The sequence below is a fragment of the Triplophysa dalaica genome, chromosome 2 (genome assembly GCF_015846415.1).
Source record: "Triplophysa dalaica isolate WHDGS20190420 chromosome 2, ASM1584641v1, whole genome shotgun sequence".
NCBI classification, from domain to species: Eukaryota; Metazoa; Chordata; class Actinopteri; order Cypriniformes; family Nemacheilidae; genus Triplophysa; species Triplophysa dalaica.
Window position 1 is genome coordinate 18,197,173 of NC_079543.1, and position 25,542 is coordinate 18,222,714.

The 25,542-nt window shown below is 38.5% G+C and overlaps 1 protein-coding gene across 2 annotated transcripts in view; it reads left to right on the forward strand.

Annotated features, from left to right (window-relative positions):
* fbxw7 (F-box and WD repeat domain containing 7) overlaps positions 1–25,542 on the forward strand; it is a 120,570-nt gene that overhangs the window by 31,865 nt on the left and 63,163 nt on the right. For both annotated transcript variants that reach the window (XM_056729535.1, XM_056729526.1), the window contains one exon: positions 18,872–19,621. In XM_056729535.1, the coding sequence (XP_056585513.1) occupies positions 18,941–19,621 (681 nt within the window). In that variant the 5' untranslated portion in view covers positions 18,872–18,940. The remainder of the gene's footprint in view (positions 1–18,871; positions 19,622–25,542) is intronic.

Genomic DNA, 25,542 nt, shown 5'->3' on the forward strand with positions numbered 1-25,542 from the left:
AGCCGGCAGATGCTGGACCTGATGGCAGCAGTGACAGCAGGCTGGACCTCTTGCCTGATGGCAGCAGTGACAGCCGTTCATAGTCTAGGTCACTGGAGTCTTTTGCAGGCTGCTTACCTTTGCTAACACTCCACCTGGTATATCTTGTAGGAAGGAAAGCTCATCTAAAACATTCATCTTTTTTCAGAAAGGGAAAGTTCACCCAAAACTGAAAATTCTCTCATCATTTACTCACCCTCAGATTGTTCCACACCTGTATACATTTTGGTGTTCTTCTAAACATAAAGGAAAATATTTGGAAGAACATTGGTAACCAAACAGATCTCATCCGCCATTGGCTCCCATAGTGTTTGTTCCCTACTATGGCAGTAAATAGGGGATGAAATCATTTTGGTTTCTGACATTCTTCCAAATATCTTCATTTGTGTTCAGCAGAACAAAGAAATGCATACATGTTCGGAAAAACCCGAAGGGGAGTAAACGACAAAAGATTTTTCAATTTTGGGTGTACTATCCTTTTTAGTGGGTAATTGTGCTTTAAAATGATTTGAAGAAATACAACACCAACAAAAAGTGCAGATTATCATATCCTTGAATTGCCCATGAGCCATCCATTATTTACGGTATATAACACGATTAAAGTGTGCTGGGTTTGACATAAGAGAACTTTAACCACTATAAAAACTAAAGACGTTGAGTAAAGAAAGAGAACCTGGTTTCTTTCACATCTTTCTCCATTTACACTGGTCTGTGTTTACTTCTTTCAAATAGGAAGAAGAAAAAACAGCCTAGTCCTTCGTGTGATGATTTACATAGAAGTAACTTTGAAGCAATGATTTTTCTTCTGTAAGAGCACACTTGTGTGGCGCTTCACAGTCAGGAGCGGCAGTTCAGACCTTCATACAAGTGTGTGCTTGTGTCCATGTGTGCAGGTGTTCAGATGACTCAGATTCACCATGGCATTTTGGCACAGTCATTGTAATAAACGGCAGGTAATGATCCCTGCCTGCTCTTGGCGCACTCGTGCTGTTGAGATGCCGCAAACCACCCTTTTTGATGTTGGCACCAGCAGGTGTCCTTTCGTGCCAGCCAGAAAACCAGCTGACCGTTAGACTGAAGTCACCCATTCATGGGAGTCTGGCACAGGCAATTAATCATGGGAAGCCATTTCATATAGAGGGTTAGAGGTTTGTTTTGTTGGTATAAGAATGTATCTGTTGCTTTATTTGTGAGGAATTACGGTCTATCTATTGCAGTCTTGCAATCGTAATAATGTAGTAATGTTGTTTGAAAGGCAAGGTGCATCTTACGTTGACCTTAAGTGTCTGTTTTATTCAAGACCATTTCCAAACGTTGTCTAAATGTCATGTCTGTGACATTTGAAGACGCAATACAGAATAATTATATACAGAAAACTTAGTCCATCTTGGGTGAAACACTGCCAGTTAAGAATTTAGTGTATTGTGTTATATATAGTGGTGGGCATAGATTAATTTTTTTAATCTAGATTAATTCCAAAATTTATCTAGATTAATCTAGCTTAAAATGGCTCATTTGAATTCTGCCGAAGGCATTCAGAATATGTGTGCTACCCAAATAATGACTAAAAGTAAGTCTTTGAGAACGGGTTTCTCAAGCCAGGTGGCGCATTAGACCAGGGGCTCATCTCCTGTTTCCAAAATGCATCACAAACTGCTTGAGAAAGCTGTTCTACTATGATAATTGGTGATGAAAATTAAATTATGTTCAATAAGATGAACTTGTGTTTACTTCCGCATTAGCTAAGGGATGATTTCCGTTTAGGTGGTACTTGAGACTGGAAGAGCTCATACAGTACATTTACATTTAGTCATTTAGCAGACGCTCTTATCCAAAGCGACTTACAAAGAGTGAGGGAGCAACAAGCGAAATGTCATACAGGAGCCATAATACATTAGATCTCAATACAAAGTTACTGGTTTCAACTAAAGCTAGACCAGTACCTGTTGAGAGAAAGTGTTTTTTTTTAAACCAATTCCGCATTGCACAAGGTGCAAACAACCTTAGTCTTGTCGATGTTTCTATTGGGAAGCTTCTTAAAAATTAATATTCCCTGAAGCAAACCCGGCGGCTTCATAGCTGCATCCATGTTAGCACGTCACGTTTGATGCGGTAATTTCACAGTAACGTTATGTTGTGTTCAGACCAAACGCGAATGGCGTGTCAAGCGCGAGTGATTTATATGTTAATGCAAAGAGGCGATAGACCTACTTGCTGCGCGAATCGCGCATAGAAACCCCTGGTTATGAGATGATGAGCCGGCTTCTGCTTCCGCGAATGACGCGAGTTGAAAAATATCGTTCTCGCCGCGTACAGTGCAGTTAAGCTGGTATACATCCGCGCTAAAATATCACGGTGAAAGTCATCATAGCTTGCGTAGTATAGTCCCAGCTGCCAACCCAACTTTGAGAATAGATTAACGGCGACATTTTTTTTAACGCGCGATAATAGTCTCACTGCGTTAAACGGCGTTAACGCCGTTAACGGCCCACCACTAGTTATATAACATATGTATATTAGTAATGAACCTAGTTTTCATTTTTTACTGGTTCATAATTGCTGATTTCTAAATCATGTGCTAATATTTTCACAAAAACGAGCACCATTCTCTTCAGGAAATGTAGAAACCAGGCATAATTTACTTTGCTGCCTGTCTGTTTCTCTTCCGTCCTTTCTCTTTTTGTCCCATTTACCTTTAACTACCCTCCATGATTCTGTCACATTCCTTCCTGTCATCCATCCTCTCTCACACATCCTCTCACTTGTTTATGGAGTAATCTTGAGCTCTCTCTCAGTGAAATCCACACTGGATCGATGTGAGTGCAGGGAGCTGACACAGTGAAAAGCAATATTCATAAATAATGTACAACGTGGAAGACAGACTTTTACCTCTTCTGTCCTTCCTTCGCTAGAAAGACAATAGGCCATCTTCACCTTTAACCTGGATCTCAAAGGGGCGGTTTCCCGGACAGGGTTTAAAACTAGTCCAACACCAACTTACTTGTTAAAGGTGTCTCGATCGAAAACAATTTACACAGACATATCTTAAAAAAGATTATTGCTATTGTTTTGTCTCGAGATGCACACCTGTAATGTTTTTTTTGTTTTTAAACTTTTTAAATATCCCAATTTAACTAAAGTAGTCCTGGTTTAAACAAATCCCTGTCCGGTAGACCGGCCCAAAGAGTTACTCCTTTAAAGCTGCAGTTTGATCATGTATGGTAAAATTCTGTAATGGCATATAAATAATTTGTGTCCTTTTTAGAGATAAACAGTGTGGAATCAACTGTATATGGCGTCGTCTTCAACTATTATTGATGGTCTTTGTTAAGTGTCAGTTGGCAGTCAGTTTAAGTACACCTTAAAACTGCTTTGTAGCATATGCTCTCTTCCTCTGAGACCTGATTTAAATTTACAGGAAATCTTAATCTCAATCTGTAATTAATACAAGACATGACATCACAGCATCGGTGGAATTGTGCAGATTTACCACACATAATAATTGTAATTTCTTCCTCCGTTTGTCTGAACAAACAAATATTGCATGAAGTAAGGTGGTAAAGTGTTTTGATGATAGTAGCTAGCAGACTTCAACTGTCCATTAACTGGTACAAGCCAGTATAAATAAACTATAGGCGGTTTCATCGGACGTACAGCCCTGCACTACCGTTAACTTCGGTCTGTGTTTGTTTTTATCGGTCTGGATAGTGTCTAATAATATAACAATTTTACATTTATATTATTATTTTATTGTACATTAATTGTATAAAATAAACAATTCGTTGAATTTTGTTGTATAATAATTTTATTAAATAAACAATTTATTAAAGGGGTCCTGTTGTCACATTTAAAGAGACCATATGGGACATTAGTGCTGGACAACGACAAAAAAAACCCGCTTGTTATAATATATATGTTGTTACTTTTGATAGAGCAAAACCTTTAAAGAAGCTGGGACATTTTTTAAATGTTACTTGTTAAAAATATAGGATGTTACTGAATATTTTATCCTATTTTTCTCAGCTTTTTTGTGTGAGAGTTTAATCCCTTGAGACACACACTTTTGTGGGCGGTATTTACTTTACTTGTTTTAGTCTGCTTACAATGTCCATATAGATTGCCATCTAATAATGTTAATAAAATTAACAAACGATACATCGTTTGAAAGGTCTGAGGGTCTAGTTTCAGTGTATGGTCTATGTTTTGCTATAAATATGCTCCATTAATCGTAATATAGGAAGTGCAAATAACAACAAGCACAATAAAAACGGGATTTCATACCTTTTTTTTAATTTAACCATCACGAGAAGAATCCAATCTTGTCGCCGCTGTGTAAAAAGTCCATGAAAACCGTTATATATTTTTTTAGTTACAAACCCGAACCCGAGGCAATTCATTAAACATGAACCCAACCCGAGCCCAACAGGGACCGAAAAACTTGCGGGGTTCAGGTTAATGTTTAATGAATTGCCTCGGGTTTGTAACTAAAAAAATATATAGGCTATATACAAAGTGATGTGACCATAAACGACAAGGAAATATCTTTCCCCGTGATCATGCATATTTTCACGACAAAAATAAATGCATATAACATTACATTGCATTATATTACGTCACTTGTCTTAAAGACATCTTCACTGAATGTGTGAACGCATGCACAGATTCCAGAAAATCACTGGCAGTGTAAATAACCAAAACCTAAGAATCCCAGGACAAATTCCTGGACACATTTTCTGTGTATTTTCCAGGATCTCTGTGTGAAAAGGGCTTTTCTGTCTGCGTTGCTAGGCTTTGTTGATGCCAGCAGAGCTAAAGATTTCATAGAGAATGGCATGAGTGTAGTGAATCACAGTGTCAAGACTTTTTAAAGTGAAGCCCTGGGTTTTGTTTTTGAGGAGTTTCAGTTGTTAAAAAGTAAGGAAGCAGCTGAGAGGAAAGTCTTAAGGCCTGGTCACACCAAGAACGACACAGCAGTGAAAATTGTGAAAGTGCCTAGCCATATATAATATAGGAATATACAAAATGTATACCAATTAGAAGGGACTAGTATTAATACAAACACAGTTTCTCTCTCATGGCCTCCCTCAACATTTTTTGACCAAGTCGTGTTTAAGGAAGTAGATGTTCTGCCCCACCCTCTGAATTTGCAACCTGTCTATAAGGTGGAAGTCCATGTTCATGAAGATTGACTCTTTGGTCAGATATCTGAAATCTGCTGGTTCTGTGAGAGTATAGTGTCTGAAGCATTAAACCAAATAATTTGCAACTCAAATGTGCCTGAAGTCGTTTGGACGAAAGCATCTGCCAAATTCATGAATGTACAGTGATTCAGTAACTGTACAAATGATGACTAGTTGTTGCTTTCCACCACCTTTACCTGAAATGCTCAGGTCCTCTGCTAACGGTAAAAGATGAAAAGTTTATATCTCAATAATTATTATTATTATGCTTATGTAATTTGTGTATTTATAGTTCTCTCACTGGTTGTCTGGAACTCCATGTTTTGTTCACCACCCTCAATCCTTCAGCCAGTGGTGTGATCCCTACAGTGGAGTATCTTTATCAGCTGTCATATTATCCGCTGATGAATCGGGTGATTTGCATATCTCCCACAGTGCCCCGGGGAGCTCCGTCTCTTTGATAATTAGTTTGGATGGGTGAGATTAGGTGAGGGAGTGAGAAGGTTGGGAAGGAGATGGAGGGTTGAGAGGACATGATGCAATTGCACTGATTCTCAGGCAGAACTGATCGTGAATTGCCTACATTTAGCTTCACCCTCGACTTGTCACCACCTTTATCTGTGTTATCTTTTCTACAGTAAATGAAATCGTTTGAGAACTTTGCCTCTAGCCAAATTCATGTTGAGCTTATTTTGTGACCTTTCGCTTCAAAATAGGATGCAATTTAAAGACTCTCGTACTGTTTTTGTGTGTACACTGTAGAAGACCTGCCCTCTCATTTCCACAGCTGCGATGGGTGACTGAGGAAAATTATGATCTGACTCTGAGCATCAGATTTAACACAAGATTGTATCCGCAGTTTAATTTGAATCTCCGAAAGGGAAGAGAGACGTATATACTGATTTTAACAGTGAACTGTGGCTGTGCTTGGATTGGAAAAGGGATATACTGCATAACATGCACTGTTACACTCTCTTCTGTTTTTGGAAATAGTATTTGAATCTGTGTGCAGTGTTATTCAATAAAGTATGTACTATATTGTTGTTGTTATTCAGCAAGTGTCTTTGACAGTTCATTTTTTAACTCGTTTTTCATCTAGTTTTGTGCTTTTTTTAAAGTTATGCAGATGTTTGACTACAAATGGAACTCAAAGCATTCAGATGTTAAATTATATTACTTCATGTTTGTTTGTCTGTCACACTGAAAAAATCTGTTTGAGGAGATTATTATGGGAGTGAGTAGATAGCACCAGGCTTTGGACATATTTGCAAATGTTGTTGGTGATCCAGGTATTCCATGCAAACAAAAAATTCACATGACAAAAGAAAAGATATACCAGATAGTTTTGTGCACAAAGTGCACAAAAGTTTTCTTTGGATCATTTACCAGGTTGCATTAATGGTGGCATTAGGACCTCTGAAGTGACTTCAACCGGCCGACAACATAACATTTAAAAACGAAACAACGGCATGATCTGAGATGTATTTTTGTTGTCTTTGGAGGGTTTTGTGATAAATGAAATGTAATGTAGACATGTAAGTTACGATTGAAAGAGCAAAAATGAGGATTAAGAGACAAAGTATACTACGACAATTTCAAGTGCTACATATCACAGAGACAACCGATAGACAATCGTTAAATGCTAATGTTAACATTAGCTTGCTGTATGTCTCTGATCAGTTTAAAACACTGTTCTGTGACATGCGTTTAGCCAGCCAGCACACTTGCATGTGCGATTTTGCTGGAATTGTCAGTTTGATGTCATTTGACTTCAACCCACGTAAAGAAATGTAAATTAACCTACAAATTATATGTTTTTGATGACAAATCAGTGGCAAAGGTTACAGACTGCAGTTTAATGTAAATCAAAATCTATACCAAAAGGCTTTATTAATGGATATTACAAAGTATTTAAATTGTTTATAGTAATTTGAATTAAATATAAAATTGCCAATATTTACTTCGTGTAATTAGCTTTTAAGTTGTTAGCTTATGTATTTGCATATAGTGGCGTGTGGTCTCTTACCTATACTGAGAGATAACAGAGATAAATCAGAGTTTAAAATAATTGAGCAACAGAATTAATGTTAATCTATATTTACTGTAAAATTAAAACCAGGATCAAATGATACCTTTAATATAAACCTGATTATTTACAACTTTTACAGTTTGGTGCATCAGAATTATTAAATAATCTTGATTTAAGCATAATACTTGTTGGTGCAACCCACTCTAAGTATTTGAGACTTTAAACCCAGATGCATGGTTTGTGAGATACTGGAGGCAGTCCTGCTGCCGATTCGAGGAGGAGGGGCTTCCAGAGCCGGTGTTCATTGCGATGCTCGGAAGAGCAGAGCGAGGGAGGGGGTGTGAGAGAGACACGGAAGAGATGCGGCTTCATCACATGCAGCTGAGGGAAAGAGAAGGAGGAGTGTGGCCTCTTTGAGAGGGACCGACTGCCTATGCTGAAGCCATATGAGGACCATCACCCACCTGCAGGAGTAACTGCATCTTCACACTCTGTCTTTTCATAGACATGTGCACCTTCGGATTTTTGCAGGAGCCATGCAGGTGTTCTCACTCTCTTCACCATCAGACTGATGGGAAATAGACTTGTGTCCTTGGGTGAACTCTTAAAGGTTTGTCGTCTCAGCTGTTCAGATGTTACTGGGACTTTAAATGCAGACATTCCTTGGACTTTGCAAAACTTTCACTCCTGTGCAGCATGAGTGTGCTCCATGTTCATCGCATGCACCTGTGACTCAAGCTCTCTTCGCAGTCTGTCACTTAGCTGGCAGCACGTTTGATTGAGAACTTCTGTGTCCCTGGATTCCTTGGTCTTCTTTTTGTTTTCTTATGAGCAAGTCAATGTGCGGCTGTGGCTGCAGCATCATCTCGTCGCTGATGAAGAGGCTCGGCCGCTCTGCTTGCTGCTCAGACCTGCTATCCTGCAGCCACACCTCTGAGCACCTGCAGCGTATGGCCACTGGCTGCCCACCTCCGCACAAGGTAACCAGCTGCTGGAACCAGAACGTCAGCCATAGTCCTATAAAGGAAATGTCAGCTTCTACAACATATGTTTTCATTATACGGTGCTTTCTCTCATGGTTGGAATGCATAGACCTTGTATCACAAACAGTCATTTGTTTGAATTGCATGTATTAGAATTACTTGCGTTTTTTGGTAAACGCATTCTGAGGAAAATCTCTAATGAAGAGTTCAGTGTGCGTCTGGATCTGCAAAGCAGGATTGACCTTGCAGTAGCGTCTCCATTGTTATTTGGTCATTAGAGGGACCGGCGAGACCATGCAAGCGTACTGCAGTAATTGATTTTGTAATGGTACCAGGTGATTTAATGGCTTTCTTGCTACCTTGACAACCGTAGACAGTCTTTGAAGCGGCAAGGCTTAATGGACATCTGTTAAATGCTGTCTGCCACTAATTTTTTGTTCTCTGCTCTATAGTTTTATTAAAGAGTACATTTTGCTCGCAATAGAAGAGAGCAGGATGTGAGGTCACTGAGCCTCATAAACGGCCTACAGTCTGTTGACAGTCTGTTTTAGACGCTCTGGCTCGTTGCTGCGGTTACTTTGCAAAAGATTGATCTGGAGCATCTTGGAAAAATATTTATTCCTGAGAAAATGTGATAAAATGGGGTAGAGAAGCTTATCTACTCTTTAATATAAGCCGCTGGATTTCGAGAATGGAAACTGGAGGCGTATATTGGGAGATTCACTTATTTTGACAGCAGAGAGTTATTTGGCCTCTGCATTAGGCATGACGATTTTTCTTCTGCCGAAAAGTACATTATTCCACCCTTTAGAGTGCAGTAACCATATTGATCTTGGAATTAGTGGGGTTTGTTTATTATTGAACTAAAAACTGTGTTAAGATTGTAAGGTTTTGTGCAAGCTAGAAAGTCAAGTGAACCCTGTTTTTTGTTCTCTGCTCTACTGACTGGACAGAAATTCATACTTCTCGTGGCTTTCCGATTCTTATATAGGCAGGTAGTGGTCTTTTCCATCACAGTAAACCGATATTCTCTCATCCTGGATCGACTTCATCTTTAAAGGGTTGGGTTACCACTCCTCAAACTGGGTTGAATCCTTTCATAGCTATGATATCGATTAAAACCTTCCTCGTTGAAACATACACTCAAGGGCACAGAGACATTAGCATCGTATTTATAGCAATAACAGGCTAACTGTGGTCTTGATTCTACTCGTGCTCCCCGTGACAAAAATATAATTACATAGATTAGCATCATATTTAGGATTGCACATGAACGTAGCATGTCACGATAAAGCTAATTACACAGCTGACAGCCAGTTTTATTTAGACTGGGCCCTGTCAGCCGTTACTGTGACACAAGGCTAATTTGATAGCCAGGTTTGTCTTTTATTGTCTTCTCTGCCTTTGAAAGGTTTTGCTAAATTTAGGACTGGGCCAGTTAAAGAAACACACGCTTTTCGATTCGAGTTGACAGGGTGGCGTTTCATTAAAAATAACACTAGCTTTATGGTCTCTCAGAACATGAGACTGTACTTCCGTTTTGTTGAGGGATGTTGATGGATAGTTTCATATTTGTTCTCTTGGGAAAGGTGCTTTTGAAATTTGCGGTATAATTCTACACATTCCATCCGTTCAGAATTCTTACTTGACTTGTGTCTTAAGGTCTAAATGGTCTAACGGTTTTAAATAACTGCCAGATGAATTGTATTATTGCATGTTTCACAGTCATTTTTTACCTAAAATGTTATGAATATAAAAGAAAAAGTTGCTGTTCATAATCACTATTGTAGTGTTTTTTGAAATCATTGCCTCATCTCAAGAAATAACTGGCTTGTTTGTTAAGAAGGATTGAAACAAATTGTCCTACTGTTGCTCAATCTGTTTCTTTAAAGATTCCATGAAATAGCTAGACAAGTTCATTCTTGCTTGTATACATTTCCTAGAAATTATTTTGTAAGATTTTGCTTCGTGAATCATCATTTGCAATTTAAAATAATAGTTCACCCAAAAAAACGGTCCCTGCTATTGGTACTATGGCTGACTTTCTATAGTAGGAATAAAAATGATAATTTTTGGTTGAACTATTCCTTTGCAGGAGTGAAATGTAAGTAATACTTAATTTGATAGAATATGCAAAATTACAAAAATACAGATGTTTTACATCGATTTACGATGGTAAGGACATACCTTAAACAGGGTTTCCCTCAGGAGTTTTCAAACCCCTGGTGGTTCACGGGAAAATTGCAGGAGGTTTGTGTTTTGTATACTGTGTATAAAGTTGTCTCCAATACTTAATGAAAAAAAGTTAGAGATGTGTTACATGTTTTATAATAACAATTGCTAGCTAAGATACTTAAAAATATATACAAATGTTCTTATGTTATACATGCAAATGTGCTATTAAATTGTTTATAAATATTTACTTAATGGATAGTTCACCCAAAAATAAAAAATCTGTCATCTACACAACTTAACATTTTTCCGATCCTGTATACATTTCTTTGTTCTGCTAAACAGAAAGAAAGATATTTGGAAGAATGTCAGAAACCAAACAGATCTCATCTCTCATAGTATTTATTTTCCCTACTATGGCAGTAAATGGGGGATGAGATCTGTTTGGTTACTGACATTCTTCCAAATATATTTATTTGTGTTAAGCCGAACATAGAAATGTTTACAGATTTGGAACAATGTGAGGGTAAGTAAATACATAATTTTCATTTTCAGGTGAACATCCCTTTGAAAATCTCAGGGGTACTTCAAGTAAATAGTTTAGGTCCAATGGGTTCTGCGGATAAAAAGTTTAAAAACTCTTGAATAACAGTAAACAGTAAAGGACTAAACAGTCAAACAGTAGGACTTCAAGATATATGAATAATATAAAAATATCACAGTTATTCATATCACAATGGTTTGTAATAAATCAATACTTCAAAAACGTATCTATACTAGAGTTGGGCGATGTCTATCAAATTGTGATCGGACGATGCATACAGTGAAACATCGCAATGGATGATGACATCGGGGGGGCGGGGCCAGTGAAGGCTGTGTGTCAGCCATCGGTGCTTGAGGATGACATTGTCTATCGGCCCAACCATCATGCATAACCTACTCAAATTTATGTTAGATGTAGAAAGCAAAGAACAACTCTTAAAAGTGGATAAGTCAAAGGATGCATGCACTAGACATGTTGGTTTTATAATTTTAGTACAATCAAACTGATGATTTTACAAACTGCAAGCAATATCTTATCACAAATTGCATTATTTAGCAAGTTATGACATTTTCAATATCATGCATCCCTTCTGAATCCTACATATACATAAACCGCCGCTCTCTCCTCCTCATCTTTATGCAAACGTTCTATCTGAGAGGATGTGCCAAAATCCATTTTGGCTTCACCTTCCTCTGTTACATTTCCAATATCATACATCCCTACTGAATCATACATAAACTCATGCTTATGCCACCACATTCTTCCAACTGATTTAATGTCCACGCCTTGATTTTTCCTCATATCAGTGAATGCAGAACTGAGCAGATCTTCAAAACCCCTTGTATCTTTAGAGAGCTGGGCCAGGGCCAGCATGTTCAGTGGAACACACATTTCTGTCTGCTTGGCCGTCTGCCTGCCCTGTTCTGTTTGAGGGGTGCTCCCACGTTTGGCCTGTGTTTCAGTTCTCTGAGAGCCCGAGCTCTCAGCCGTGCTTCAACCACACAGCTGTGTCTTTTGTCTGTGTACGTCAGAGCCTCTGCCACGGACTGCCAAAACCATACAGACGCAATCACGACAGCACATGGTGCCGGCTGAAAAAGTACTGCCTAAGTGCCTAAATGCAAAGAAAGGCTGGCGCTAGACACAAGTGACTGGTGAAAGCTTTTAGTCAATAGCTTTTTTGTTGCCTTTGCAGAATTGTTGAAAAGTAATGGTTGAGTCATTCAACAAGCTATATGTAGGCGAGTCCAGAAAGTGTGACTGGACTTCTGTTGCACTTTAAAAACACTTGGATTTAAGCTGTTCCTTTAGAAGGATATATGTCTCTTATTTTGTTGGTGATATGTATTATACATTTGTTTAAAGATCAGTTTGTAATTTATTAGTATTTTTACGGAAATATTGTTGGTAATCGACTCACTGAGTAGGACTAGATTTAACTGGCCTGGTTTAGAAGAACGCTGTTATAGGTGAGCTGTGGATTGTATTAATGCTGAGTTGATATGCCAATAAATCCGGCACAGAGGATGTCAGAGACCTCTTAAAGTGGTAGTTCACACAAAAATGAAAATTCGGGCATCATTTTCTCACCCTCTTGACATTTCCAACCTGTTTGACTTTTTTCTGCACAACGCAGAGTTTTAAAAATGGTGGTACCCATACATTTCTATTTTATAGACTCCAAACCAATGCAAGTCTGTGGATCTCGCTGTTGTTTAGTTACCAACATCCTTCAAAATATCTTCTTTTGTGTTCTGCAGAAGAAAGTCATACAGGTTTGAAATGACGAGAGTTAGTAAATGATGACAGAATTTTCATTTTGGTGTGAACAATCTGACTTCTGAGAAACTGCCTTATTATTAGTAAAACAGACAAGTGTTGTGATTGGCTGATTGACTGTCAGTCAGATAATACCAGCAGTCATGTTCTTAACTGGTACTTAAAACACTGCTGTTACAAACTCACTTTTCAGCTTCTTGTTTCGCATTTATACTGCTAAAGTGGCTTAGAAATCCAGAGAATCTTTCTGCTTATTTTTCCATATTTGCTAATTAATTTTGCAGGAGCTAGAAGCAGCTCTTTTTTGTGTAAGCCAGTATTGCAGGTGAACATGATCTGCACACACTGGCTGGGCCTGTTAGACACAACAAACTGTTTTTTATGTCCGAGTATTTTCAGGACAAAATGAACATGCCTATTATAAATCGAATTAAAAAGAAACCTTTTGGAAACCATTTTATTTTGCCATTGTCACACCCAGGTCACAGCTGCATCTAGCTGTTTTTTAGCCAGCAAAACAGCATTCCTATTTACATATGACATTGTGCTCTTTGCGAATGAGAACGTAGAAGGTTTAAGATTAATTTCATGGAATAACTTCCATTAAGCACAGCAGCCTTGCTCATGGCGCTTTATACTTTTGGTTTGTAAGATAATTATGAAGACTTTGTTTTTAAGTATGATGCATATGTACCTATTCATATTCCTGATGTACAGTGCATGATTTAGTGTGAATGAGAAATTTCTGAAATCAGGAGAAGTTATTTATGTTTGGCTCATAGCAAGACGACACGTCCAGGTGGTTAAAGGTTCATAAAATAACCCTGTTCTTTATTCTTTTTACTGTTCATTCATAATGTTTCCTGTAACTGAGGTGTTCAAAAGGAGATGACAGTCTGGCGGCTTTGCAGGAAATGACATCGGAAAACTAATAACACCGCTGCTCTCTCCTCCTCATCCTTATGCGAACGTTCTATCTGAGAGGATGTGGCAAAATCCATTTGGCTTCACCTTCCTCTGTGCCGTTAGATGCAGATAAATGACCTGCCGCTGAAGTGTACACAGTGGTAATAACTGAAGAAATGATGCACCTCACTCCCCTATCAGACTGCTCGACTACGCCAGCCTGGCCGCAATCCCTGGGAGCCAAGCCAAATGTTTCTATCTTAAAGCCAATGTTTCCTGGTTTCCGTATCAAAGCCTATCCCAGCAAAGCTATTATGAAGCATTTTAAGTTTTTAATGGGAGGAACCACTGGTCATGTTATTTTTTTGGCTTTAATGGCGTACATCTGTAAATCCTTTATTACTTTTAGCGTTGCTTGTGAATAACCTTAAACACTTAATTCAGATCAGCGATTTTTGGCTGCTTTGTGGTATTTAATAGCCAGCCTTAGTGATTGGACGGTTTTCCCATGTGATTTGAAATGGGTTTTTGAGAGATTCCTCAGTAGCGACCAGCGATTAATTGTTCATTTGTATGTTTTTGTTCTGACATTAATACATTTTCTGTATTTTCCAAATCCCCATAATGCCAACAAGTACAATGCTATAATTATAATAATTATGTGTTATTTGGTCCAGTATTAGGTTTTTAGTATTAAATGTGAGGTGAAGCCAACTTCTTTTGCTGTGTTGTAGTGTGATGCAGCCTAGATTTAGGTCTTATTGGGTTGCCATTATAGTCAAATTTTGAAATCATTTTGAATATAAATTTTTCTGTTATTTATATGAACAGTTCACCAAAAATCCTGTGATATTGGTGTTTATAAAGCAACAACATAAATGTTACTGCTCCTGCTTGGCTTTTTGGCTTTAATTTAACCTCTGGTACACATCCTCAAAGGATTATGCAGTCCCTGCAGATTATTTCTGAAAACAAGTCAAAGAAAAAACATTACATTTAAATAGCAAGTTAAAAGTATGACTAGCCAGTATTTTTTTGGGTTACCTGTAAAAGAACAGTGCCCGGTTGCATTAAGCACCTTAAGTGTAATTTTCCCTTAAGTTTGCCTTTAAATATACCTTGAGTTTTACTTAAGTTATTCTCCTATTGTCTTTGCTGTATAGAAATTACCCCTTAAGTGTCACACTTAAGGTGCTTTATGCAACCGGGCACAGTTACTTGGCTAAACTCAAATGCAACAAAGTTACAAGACCCATTTAACAAATTATGAATACAATTAATATGCAATAAAATTCAACAAATTATTTAATACTATATACAATAAAATGGTAATATAAAGAATATTAATATAAAATAGTGGTATTATTAGCCAAACCGATCAACAAACACAGACCGAATGTTAACTTTAGGTCAGGCGTGTGCGTCCGATGAAACCATCTAAAGCCTCATTCTAGATGTACTGTATATGACTTAATTTGAACAAATGAATAATTTTATAATGATGCCATCATGTTATCATCACATGTTACTCAAACTGGTGAAAAAACAATGGTTTTACTGATGGTTTACATCCACGTCTTTACGGAAATCGTGCCACGTTCAAATCAGCCATGTTTACAACGCCATCGGGCAGCTATTTGAGTCATGGCATGACAACAGTACCATCTACTTGAACAAGGATGACAAATAATTCCAAAATTGCTGGCAAAGATCATAATTAAATGGAATATTTCTGACCATCAATTAAATCTGTGTGGAGCCCTTCCCAGAGAATTGTCCGTCTTTATTGATTGACGATTGGGTCTTTTTCCGGAAAGCCAGGACTTCCTTAGCTTGAGCGACCAGATTGAGCATTGCATTCCCTCCTCGTTTATAATGTCGGTGGCACACCTGTTCATATCTATTATCTTTGGATACCCGTAAGAAAGAATCAGTGAGTTCAAGTTATCAGCTTGGCATATTTCAACAAACAAATTAGCATAAATAAGCTCAAAATATTATTTTCTCTCAAATGTATTACTTTGCTTCAACAGACATTAACATATTGGAGTCATTTGTTTTACTTTATTGATGCATATTATGTGCTTTCTGGTGTTGTATGTATATCTGGCATGGCATTAGGCTGAATAAATTGAGAAAATTTTCATTTCCTGGTTGTACTTTTGCTTAAACCATCATCTTAGTCCTTTAAGCAGAGAATGTGGAATCTGATAGTGAGACTTGACAAACAGCATTCTGTTGGAAGTATACTAAACTAAATGACTATAGGGAGGCACAGAGATTACATATTGTTGTATGCATTACTCTGAATCGAGGTAGGATTTTAGGACTTCTGGTTCCATCGCTCCAAAGTCTATGGGCTTTTTAATGGGTTTTTGGTAAATTGACTGAAATAAGGTCTGTCCTAAACAAATCCTCTAAATATTTTCTCTGACATAAAACACACCAATTATAACCCGCCTGTTAATAACTGCAGTTTTTAAGACACAATAAGGCTTTAAAAAAATCACAAATTGCTCAAAGTGACTACTTCCTTTGGCGGGGACGTTAGATGTCAAGTTGCATTATTTGCGAGCTTTTGATGCGCAATGGCACAAATCTCAAAACAAAGATGCAGATTCATTCACGGAGTAATTATTGACCAGGGAACACATTTTTAATAAAGTTTGTAAGAGTTGTTAGAGGCTTTGTGATAGTGATGTTGATATCGAGCGCCCTTAAGCATAGTCTGTTTAAAGCATAGTGTTCGCTTTTTACTTCTGCTGATTGTATTCCGGCTTCAGAAGTAACACATGTGAGGTTAATCTGTAAAGATTTTTGTCTTGATTGACAAAAAGTGTAAACACCATAAACCTTTGTTAATCTCGAAGTTTATGTTTTGCAATCTTCCGATAGTCTTTGGGGGAAAATGCGTAAGCTTTCAGTAAAGGGAACAAGCGCGGCGCTTTCTGGTTAGCCTACAAAAATCATCTCTGCGTCATCTCTGAGGAACTGGATTGTTAATACAGGTTTTACTTGCCTCCACTTTAACACATACGCTTGTACCTTTGATACAAATGAGGCTAATCATGTCTGTGTATGTTGCCGGTTAGATTGCAGTACTCTCACTTACTGATTTGCTTGTGGACAGTCTAATGGCATTCATTGTTTTCCAAGACTTATGCAGTTGCCAGATAGACCAGAATGCAGGACGTGAATTCTAACACAGTCCAGTAGAACAGCCCACCTCACCAGGCCACGGTGGACACTGTCTTACATTTGTGTCTCCACTGGCATGCATTTAACACTTCATAAAATTGCTAAAAAGCAATTACTTCGGCTCTTGATTTTTTTTGTCAGAAAGCAAACTTTGTTGCATTGCTCATTGTGCACATCATCAAAATAGGAAGGGAAATGGAAACATCTGCTTAAAGAGCATCCCCACAATTTCTTTCCAACGATTCAACACAGATCCTGTTATCTCAGAAAGGCTTCAGTAATCAAAAAGCTTATCTCATCATTTGCTTTAAACTGTTTTGAATAACCCTGAGAGCTCTGCCTTCATATATCTGCTGTGATTACTCTAATCCTCTGAGAAGAGCAAACCAGAGATGGATGCTTGCCAGGGGTGGGAATCGGCACAAAACTGGTATATCGATGTCCAGGTTGTGATATGATAATATTGTGATCCTTCGTTATGTGATCGTGTAGATTGTGCCATTTATATTCGTTATATTGATGTGTAATTAGGGGTGTTCATATACTGTATTCCCACAATATTTACAGAACATTTCATTTAATGGCGACTAACTTCCAGTTGATGCTTCATGTCCATTAGAATGTCTTTAGATTGTGGATAGTGGGCATTAATATAATATAATATAATGCCTTAATATTTTCCCTTGGTGTCTAGTCGTGGTTACATCAGTCATTTCAGAGGTGCAGTGATAACACACATTGTCTTTAGAATACTAGTACGCACTGATAAATCGTGGATAAGACCAGGGATGCTGGAAAGTGTTTTTGTCAAGTAATGTTTTTAGTTCACAAATGCCCTGATGATGACAATGATGAAGTAGTGTAACAAGAGCACAGTCATGCAGTCAGTTTAGTTTTGTTTACTGTCTCTGTCCGTGTGTATAAACTCATTATCTTAATCTGCTTTCTATCAGACTCAAGTGTTCTCACGCTCCTGATGGGATTACACAGCTTGTCCCTGCTTTCACTTTTACAGTTGTTTACTGTTTTTCCTGGACTCTTACATTTGTAAAAGTTAACACAGGACTTCACCCATTGTACAGTTTTGTCTAGTCTTTTAAGACATTTACAATCTGATATTAAGACGGTACAGTTAAAAAGTGCAGGATTACTTACCGATTGAACTGAAGGAATATGTCTAAAATGAGTTTTGTAGATAGTCATAATTGACAAGTTTGTTTCTTATATTACATAACTAAAATTTGATTGATTACAAATATTTTTGAAAGGGTAATATTGAGGGTAATGAAGGGAAAGCATGCCATAATAGGCCAGAATAAATAGGAACAATAATATTATTGTTTAAAAAGCATAATTCATGAGAAGGTGAGACCCTGTGGTGAATACAAATTCTAGGCAAAGGATGACAGATGTAACATTGTATTATAAAACATGCTTAAAATGGAAAGCTTAAAACATTTTTCAATATAAGATACACTTCTTTGGCAGTGATGCCCTCTGCAGGCTGCTTGTGGTTGGAGTCATTGTAATTGCTCATTTGTGGCAGTATCTTATTAGGGTTTTGGAGATTTAGATTCAGCTTGAATACATTTTAAATGGTGTAAACCAGACATTATGTTCATCTGTCCTATTGTCTGTCCAGTTCATGCTTTCCAAAAAGTAAGTGAATAGTCACATCCATAACAGAATTGAGACGTACATTACAATCCATATTCCTCAGAATTGGGCACATTTGTGTTTGAATGACTGTTTGTTTGTATGTGTTTGATCCTGTTGCCATGTTTTGAGGCTAAACCTAGTGTACCTTATACACCCTAAGAAGGAGAGCTCCCTATTGTTTCAGTAATGCTCATATTGCATCATTCCTAGGGTAGATCCAAATGTCTATTATTTTATTTCATAGGCATGAATAAAGAATAATGACATACTCCTTTTTTAACACATTCCAACAAAATCAGTTCTTACACTTCTGTTTTGGCCTAAACAATTCATCCATACCTCCTATCTCACCTATTTCTTGTCTCTCTTTTTGTCTCTTTAGAATGCCAAATCCTTGTCCTCATCAGACAGCCTAGCGAAGGTGCAGGAGGTAGCAAGCTGGCTTTTGGAAATGAACCAGGATCTGCTGTCGGGGGGCAGCGGCAGCAGGGCGGCCCAGCAGCAGAGGCCCGGGGAAGCAGGGGCAGGTAACGGCACCTCCGGCGGCCGCACACCCCAGCCCCAGGCGGAGCACATGAACCAGGTGCAGGAGGAGTCCGAGCAGGAGGCGCAGGAACAGAGACGGGAGCCGGCCGAGGAAGAGGAGGATGGCGGAAGAGAGCGTCTCAGGGAAGAGCAGGAGCCATGGCCGTCCGGAGGCGAGGCGGTGGAGGAGGGGCGCAGGAGTGCGGTGAATGGAGAGGAGAAGGGAGCGCAGTGGATATGGGAGCAGGAGCAGAGAAGACTGCGAAGACGACGTCACGGAGAGGAGGAGAACGAGGAGGAGGAGAACAATAACAGCGGGAGGGAGGGACAAGGCGGGGCTGGATTGCGTTCGGAGGAAGATGACGACCGGCCGGAGGATGAAGAGGACGGGGAGGAGGAGGAAATGGACCAAGACAGTGATGAGTTTGAACATTCAGATGATAGTGGGAGGGAAGAGCAGGAGGAGGAGGCTGAAGAGGAGGAGGAAGACTGTGAGGAAGGCCTCCACTCTCCCTCCCTCAGGACCAGTATTTCGGACCATAATGATAATACAGACCAGTCTTCTGCTGGACGACAGCACCAAAGCTCACACTCTGTTGAGAATAAGGTAAGCAAATTCAACATTTTCTGACTAGTAAAAATGTTATTTTTTATTTTTATAAAGATTTTAAGCGGTCATGCAGTAATTCTTCTGTGTATGTAGCATGGCATGTATTCAATGTGAGCATAAGTTTTATGCTCTTGTATCATGGTGTTTGTCTCCCTCTATTGGGCATTTTACATCATTCATCCCACTTGCTTGGGTTTTCCCAAGACATCTTTGATATGGTCAAGTAACATGTTTTCCTGAAACATTATCTTGGTTGGTCTTAGTTTGAACAACGTTCCTGTCCAAAAAACAACACAGTCCTTGCCTAATCTTAAAATCTGATCTCACCTTTGATGACCTGATGCATCAAATTTAAGCTTTTTAAAGTGAACGAGCAACTATACATTAACAGATTATAAAGTGATGTTCTCGTTGGGTGGATTTTTTAATCATTGGCATTTTTTTTTTATTCCACCGGAAGCGGGAAACATCAGTGACATGTGAGTTTCACATGAAAAACAACTAGATGAAATTCCAAATGCACAGGTTGCACATGCGCGAGTACTTGTAAAATATCCTCGCGCTGTCTTGAAAACTGGTCGCAAAATGCAACCGTTTAGTCACAGTCTGGAGCCCTGCCACACTTTCTACATAAGGTTTACTAATTTATAGGATGGTTCAGGCAACAACTATTATTATTCCTCAAGCTTTATGAAAATCAACACATCATAATGTATGTAAGTTACTGAGTTTTGCAGCCCACATGACATTAGTCATTGCAGTCATGTGTTATGCTTAAAATATAATAAATGTAAAAGTATAAGATCATGTTTACATACACAAAATATTATTTTTACATTTTAAATTTATGCAAGTAGCCGGTTCTTTTTTCGAAGTGATTTCGAAAGTCTTTTTGTCAGTCAGTGGTGGCCGGTGTTGTTTGGTTACTTACTACTGCAGATCACAGATGATGTTAAGAATATAAGTCAAACAGGTTTGGAATGAAATGAGGGTTGAATAAATGTACGTTATTGGGTGATCCACTCCTTTAAGACTTGCTCCACTGCCATTGTAATATTTCCATATGCAAATAATCATCATATTCTACTTGCATAAAATGATTCTTGGCAGATTTTTGTGCCAATGTGAGTGAAAAGCCTCCAGATATCATCTGGGGTGTCGAACAGCTTGCGTTTTATATTATCCAGCACACTGTCTTTTGTAACTTATCACTGACCTCTAGAGAAAAGGTGTTAGTTTGAGCTTCATGTGACTGGACTGGTTCACTGTATATGACTGGAACTATGCTGTAGATGTGAGAGGGCGTCGAGATTCTCTCACAAGTGTACGTGTGTGTCATTTGATTTTGAGTTCAGACAAAAAGGTGAATTATAAACTCTGTTTGGTTGAAAGGACTTTGATTGGTTCGTCTTTCTGCATAATTAATGCTAGAAAGTGAAACGTATCTGTACGGCAGACACGTCTAGCGAAATTTTATTGGCCCCAGCGATGGCTTACCATGTGTAAACATCCAGAGGCCATAGAGGAGGTTGTCATTCAGACAAATTACAGTGTTCCAATTCCCCTGGCACTCCAGGAATGTGTGTATGTTTTTTTACCTGCACAGTTTTTTTTTTACACCTGCACAGTTTCGTTCATGCGTTGTTTTCATCGTCTTAAATCGAAAGGCGTATTGGCTGTGTTTCAAAGCAAAGAGGAAAGATGTTTCAAATGAACTCAGGCAGAGAAGTAAAAGGGGAGGGAATGCAAGAGTGCCTACCCTCCTCGTCCTCATCGCTGTCCCTCACGAAGCACAGAGCCGACAAGCCTGTCAATGTGCTGACAGAAAACGACCTACGAATCCTTTTCACCGCAAAAGATTCTTTCTGGGCTGCCATGGGGAATCGCAGTATAAAGAAGGTTGCGCTGTTACTGGTGAGTGAACCCCTACAGAGAACATCTTATCTGTGTGAAGAGTGTCTCGTTCGTATTTTAGCCGCTTTTGGATAAGAATGCGGTGTGTTTATCTGATCGTGGGAGTCACAGTTAGGCTGAAGTTGAGGGAACAGTGAAGGACGCCCGCAGTGTGCCATTTGATAGGGTCGAAACTGTTTTCGATCAACTCCGTTTTGGCTCTGTCTCAATGTAGTTAAATGTCGACTTAGCAGGGAAGGGTTGTTTTTGTTTCTGTTTTTAGACCTAATATGAGTTGTCTCACAGTATTTCAGGTCAACTCACGACTACTCAATTTCGAAGACCTTTCCCATGTCCTTATGCTTTAAACAGTATTTTTGGGAATCATCATTGCATCAGTGCCCTATGGTGCACCAGAATCCCTTTTAGGCATCCCAGACATCATTGTGTATGTATACTGCATATTGCCGTAATTTTGCCAGATATCTTTCATATCATGGATTTGCATACGACGTCTTGTAGACTCAGTGATGCGTAACGTATCTGTGGCTGGTGTCCTATTCCCCTTGGCTAATCAAGATTTCATTAAGAGCTTGAAAAGGGAATGCTGACCCTTTGTAAATGAGATAACACTAAAATATGTTTCTTGAGGAAATGTTGTTCCAGGCTTTTTTATTTCGAGGTGGGAATTACGCATTCAGGGCTTTTCACAATATGCTAATGATGAGCTCTTGAAAAGGCCACGATAGAAGTAACAATGGGTATTAATGCTGAATTTGTATTCAAAGGCAACATCCTGTAACTGATAGTGTTTTCTTTAAGCTCAGAGATGATTGAATTCCCTCATGCTGTGTAAGACAACTGAATGAAGAACATGAACACAGAGAGGTTCTGTTTAAGTTTCTGATCTCGTGTTAATACCTGAAGTTTGAGTCTTGATCTCAAGGTTAAACTTTGCAGGACTGAACAATTGAACATGGACGAAGTGCTTCTACATAGTGGTGTTAACTTCTTCTCTCATACTTATGTTTTCACTTTTTGCTTTGGTCCTGATTAGCTACAGGATTAAAATTTTAATTTTAATTAAAAAAAGTATGGCATTATATAATGGCAGTGCATTTTTAATTCAGTTGTAATCCATATACACAGTCATTTGAATGTTTCTGAATGTTGCATTATCAAGAATGTGTTCTTAATATACTGTTCATATGTGGAAATAGAATTTAAAATAAGTTGTTCACACACTTACTGCACAAGAGAAAAACATTACTCGACTTTGAACCAGTGACTTGGAAGGAAATTGTATATTGGCACCTGCTGCCTTACTGAATGCCTTAGAAATGTTTGGCATGCCTTATGTGAGTGACACTGGTGTGAGCAGGCTGCCAAGTTTACTTCATATAATGCTAATGGTGAGTGACTTGAGTGAATTTATTAGGCAAGAAACCGCCTTTAGATTATTTTAAAAATGGTTTTGCTTGTTTTTCGAGCGTTGCGTTTGTTTTATATCATGAATGTTTTATTTCAATTCAGAAGTGTTATTGACTCAAACCTGTGTGTCTGTTGAGATTCTGTTTTTAGTTTAACATGTGGCAGATTAAGGTGCAGACACATCTAGGTTTCCAGTCAGAATGGGATGTCATTCTCATGCGTTGAGATGAAAGCGCTCCCTCAGTTATGCGAATCATAATCCTGAGCCTCTTAGATCCGTGCTGAACACAAGCCTAGATTTTAGGGTTTCAAACAGACTGCTGAATCACAATACGAGTAAACTGTTTGAAAAATGAACAAGATGGGAAGATAATGCCCGCGAGACCAGGCCTTAAAAATCTCTAGTTAAACATGTTTTAGAAATGGACTCTCCCTCTGTCTCTCCCCACAGAAAACTAAAACTGTTGATTTAAGTTGTTTTATATTAATGTAAATCTTTAATTTTGTCCACCTTTCCATTCCTCTAGGTTTAAAAAGCCTTTGGTAGTTAGTTGTTAATTAGTGTTTCCCAGACTGTCGACTGGTATCATTGAAAATTCATCAGAAAGAATTTTCAATGCGTGTCCCAGATTAAATGTGATTGTAGAGTTTGCGGCGCTGTTTGATTTGCCCAAAAAATATGATCAAAACAATCTGCTTATAGTCGCACTTTAGTTCAACAGCCATGGTCAAACTGTGCATGTTTTTCCTGTGCAGGTTTTGCTGTCTGAGATCGATTAAATATTTATTCCAACAGCAGTTTTTGGTCCCTTACAGTGACATGATCCATGACATCCTGCTGCGGGATGAAACTTGTCCTTTTGAAGAAGTTCCAAATGTTGTAGCTGAAATGCTTGTATGGAGAAAATCCCTTTGTTGGTGATAAAAACGTATACCTTGTCATACTTTTGCCTTATGTTCAAGTGTTAAAAATCTTTGCCAAGATGTTATACAGACTTGGATACGATTATTAATGCTATAGTTTGCTTTTAATTTTATTTAATATCTCACCACATTATACAACAACCATAAAGGACAAAAATGGCATCTTGGATGCCAGTTGTTTGAAGATTAGGAATGCCAAGTGTGTTTAAACAGCATGTCTTACTTCAAAAATGCTCTTCAAAGAAGGGAAGATGAAATGGACATGATATATATCTGATGTTTTTGGGTTCCTGTGGTAACTGAGGTAATGTTCAGCCTCAGCTGTCGTCTTTAATATGTCTAATATCAGAAAGGGATTGCAGCATCAAAAGATTCACTTCTTTGATCTGTTCTAAAATGTGTATTTACAGAGCCATGAAACACTCGCTGCCCTCTGACCTGTATGATGAGAACCGCTTGAGGGCCTGTGTCCTGTACATGATTTATGGGTTAGATGCCGATAAAGTCTCCACATTGCACCTTTAATAATGTCTGGCTGTCCAAATGGGGCATTTTTATTCAATTATTGAAAGTTCTGTTATACTGAATCCGTTTTGTCTGTGTAATGCTACATCAATTCCAAGATGTGTTTGTTATACACATTGTTCCAAATATATTTCTCTGTGTTCATCAGAACAAAGAAATGTACACAGTTTTGGATCAACTCGAAGGTGAGAAAATGACGACATCATTTTTATTTTTGGGTGAAGTATCCCTCTAAACACTTTTTCTAATATTCATCTGCATTTACAACTTTAGATCTTTCTGTCAGTTATGTGCTTCAGCAGCAGTAACACCTTTCTGTGATCTTTGGGGCAGATGACGCATAAGTGCGGTTTCTCTGTATACCCAGAAGCGCAAACATGCCGCAAACAAATGCTTTCCCAGCATCCTCAGGTGAGGGCAGGGAAGCACTGGATCTTTCCCTCTCTGGGATCATCTGACTGCCACCATCTGTCAGACTCGCGGCCTGAAGCAGCTTCATCACAGGAGGAGCGTTTTGAATGTTTCAGATGAGCGTCTCATTACAAATGCCCTTTCTCAAGAACGCAATGCCGCATAGCCACACTGAACAGATCTATCTGAATCTCTGTTTGCCTTACTGCTTGTGTTTGTAGTATTAAACTAATGTACTGGCTACCCACGGCACTGAATATTGGGGACATCTCCCTGTATTTATTTAATGCTTCTGATTTAAATTAATGCTTTAGTGTTGAGCATCATGAGTTATTTGGATGTGTAAGAAATGGGAGAAATACAATATGTGCTTTGTTGTGGGTCTCCTGGACATAAATGTAGATTGTCCGTTTTTTTGAGGTACTTCTTGTCATAGTCCTCATTATGTTATTATAATCCATTCTTACAAACTGATTTGGAGGTGTACTGTCATTGACAAGCAGTGACAGTTTTTTGTGCTCAAACACTCATCTTATCAACCACATGTTGGAGTCACGTTCACACTGCAAACCTTAATGCTCAATTCCGATTTTTTGCTCAAATCAGATTTTTTTGTTTGGCTTTTCACACTATTTTATAGTCATTTGTTGCATCGCACCGTGCAGCTCACGTGTGGACATGCGGTAGACAGTGCATTATGTTTATAATGTGATGTTTAATGTTTGGCAACCGAG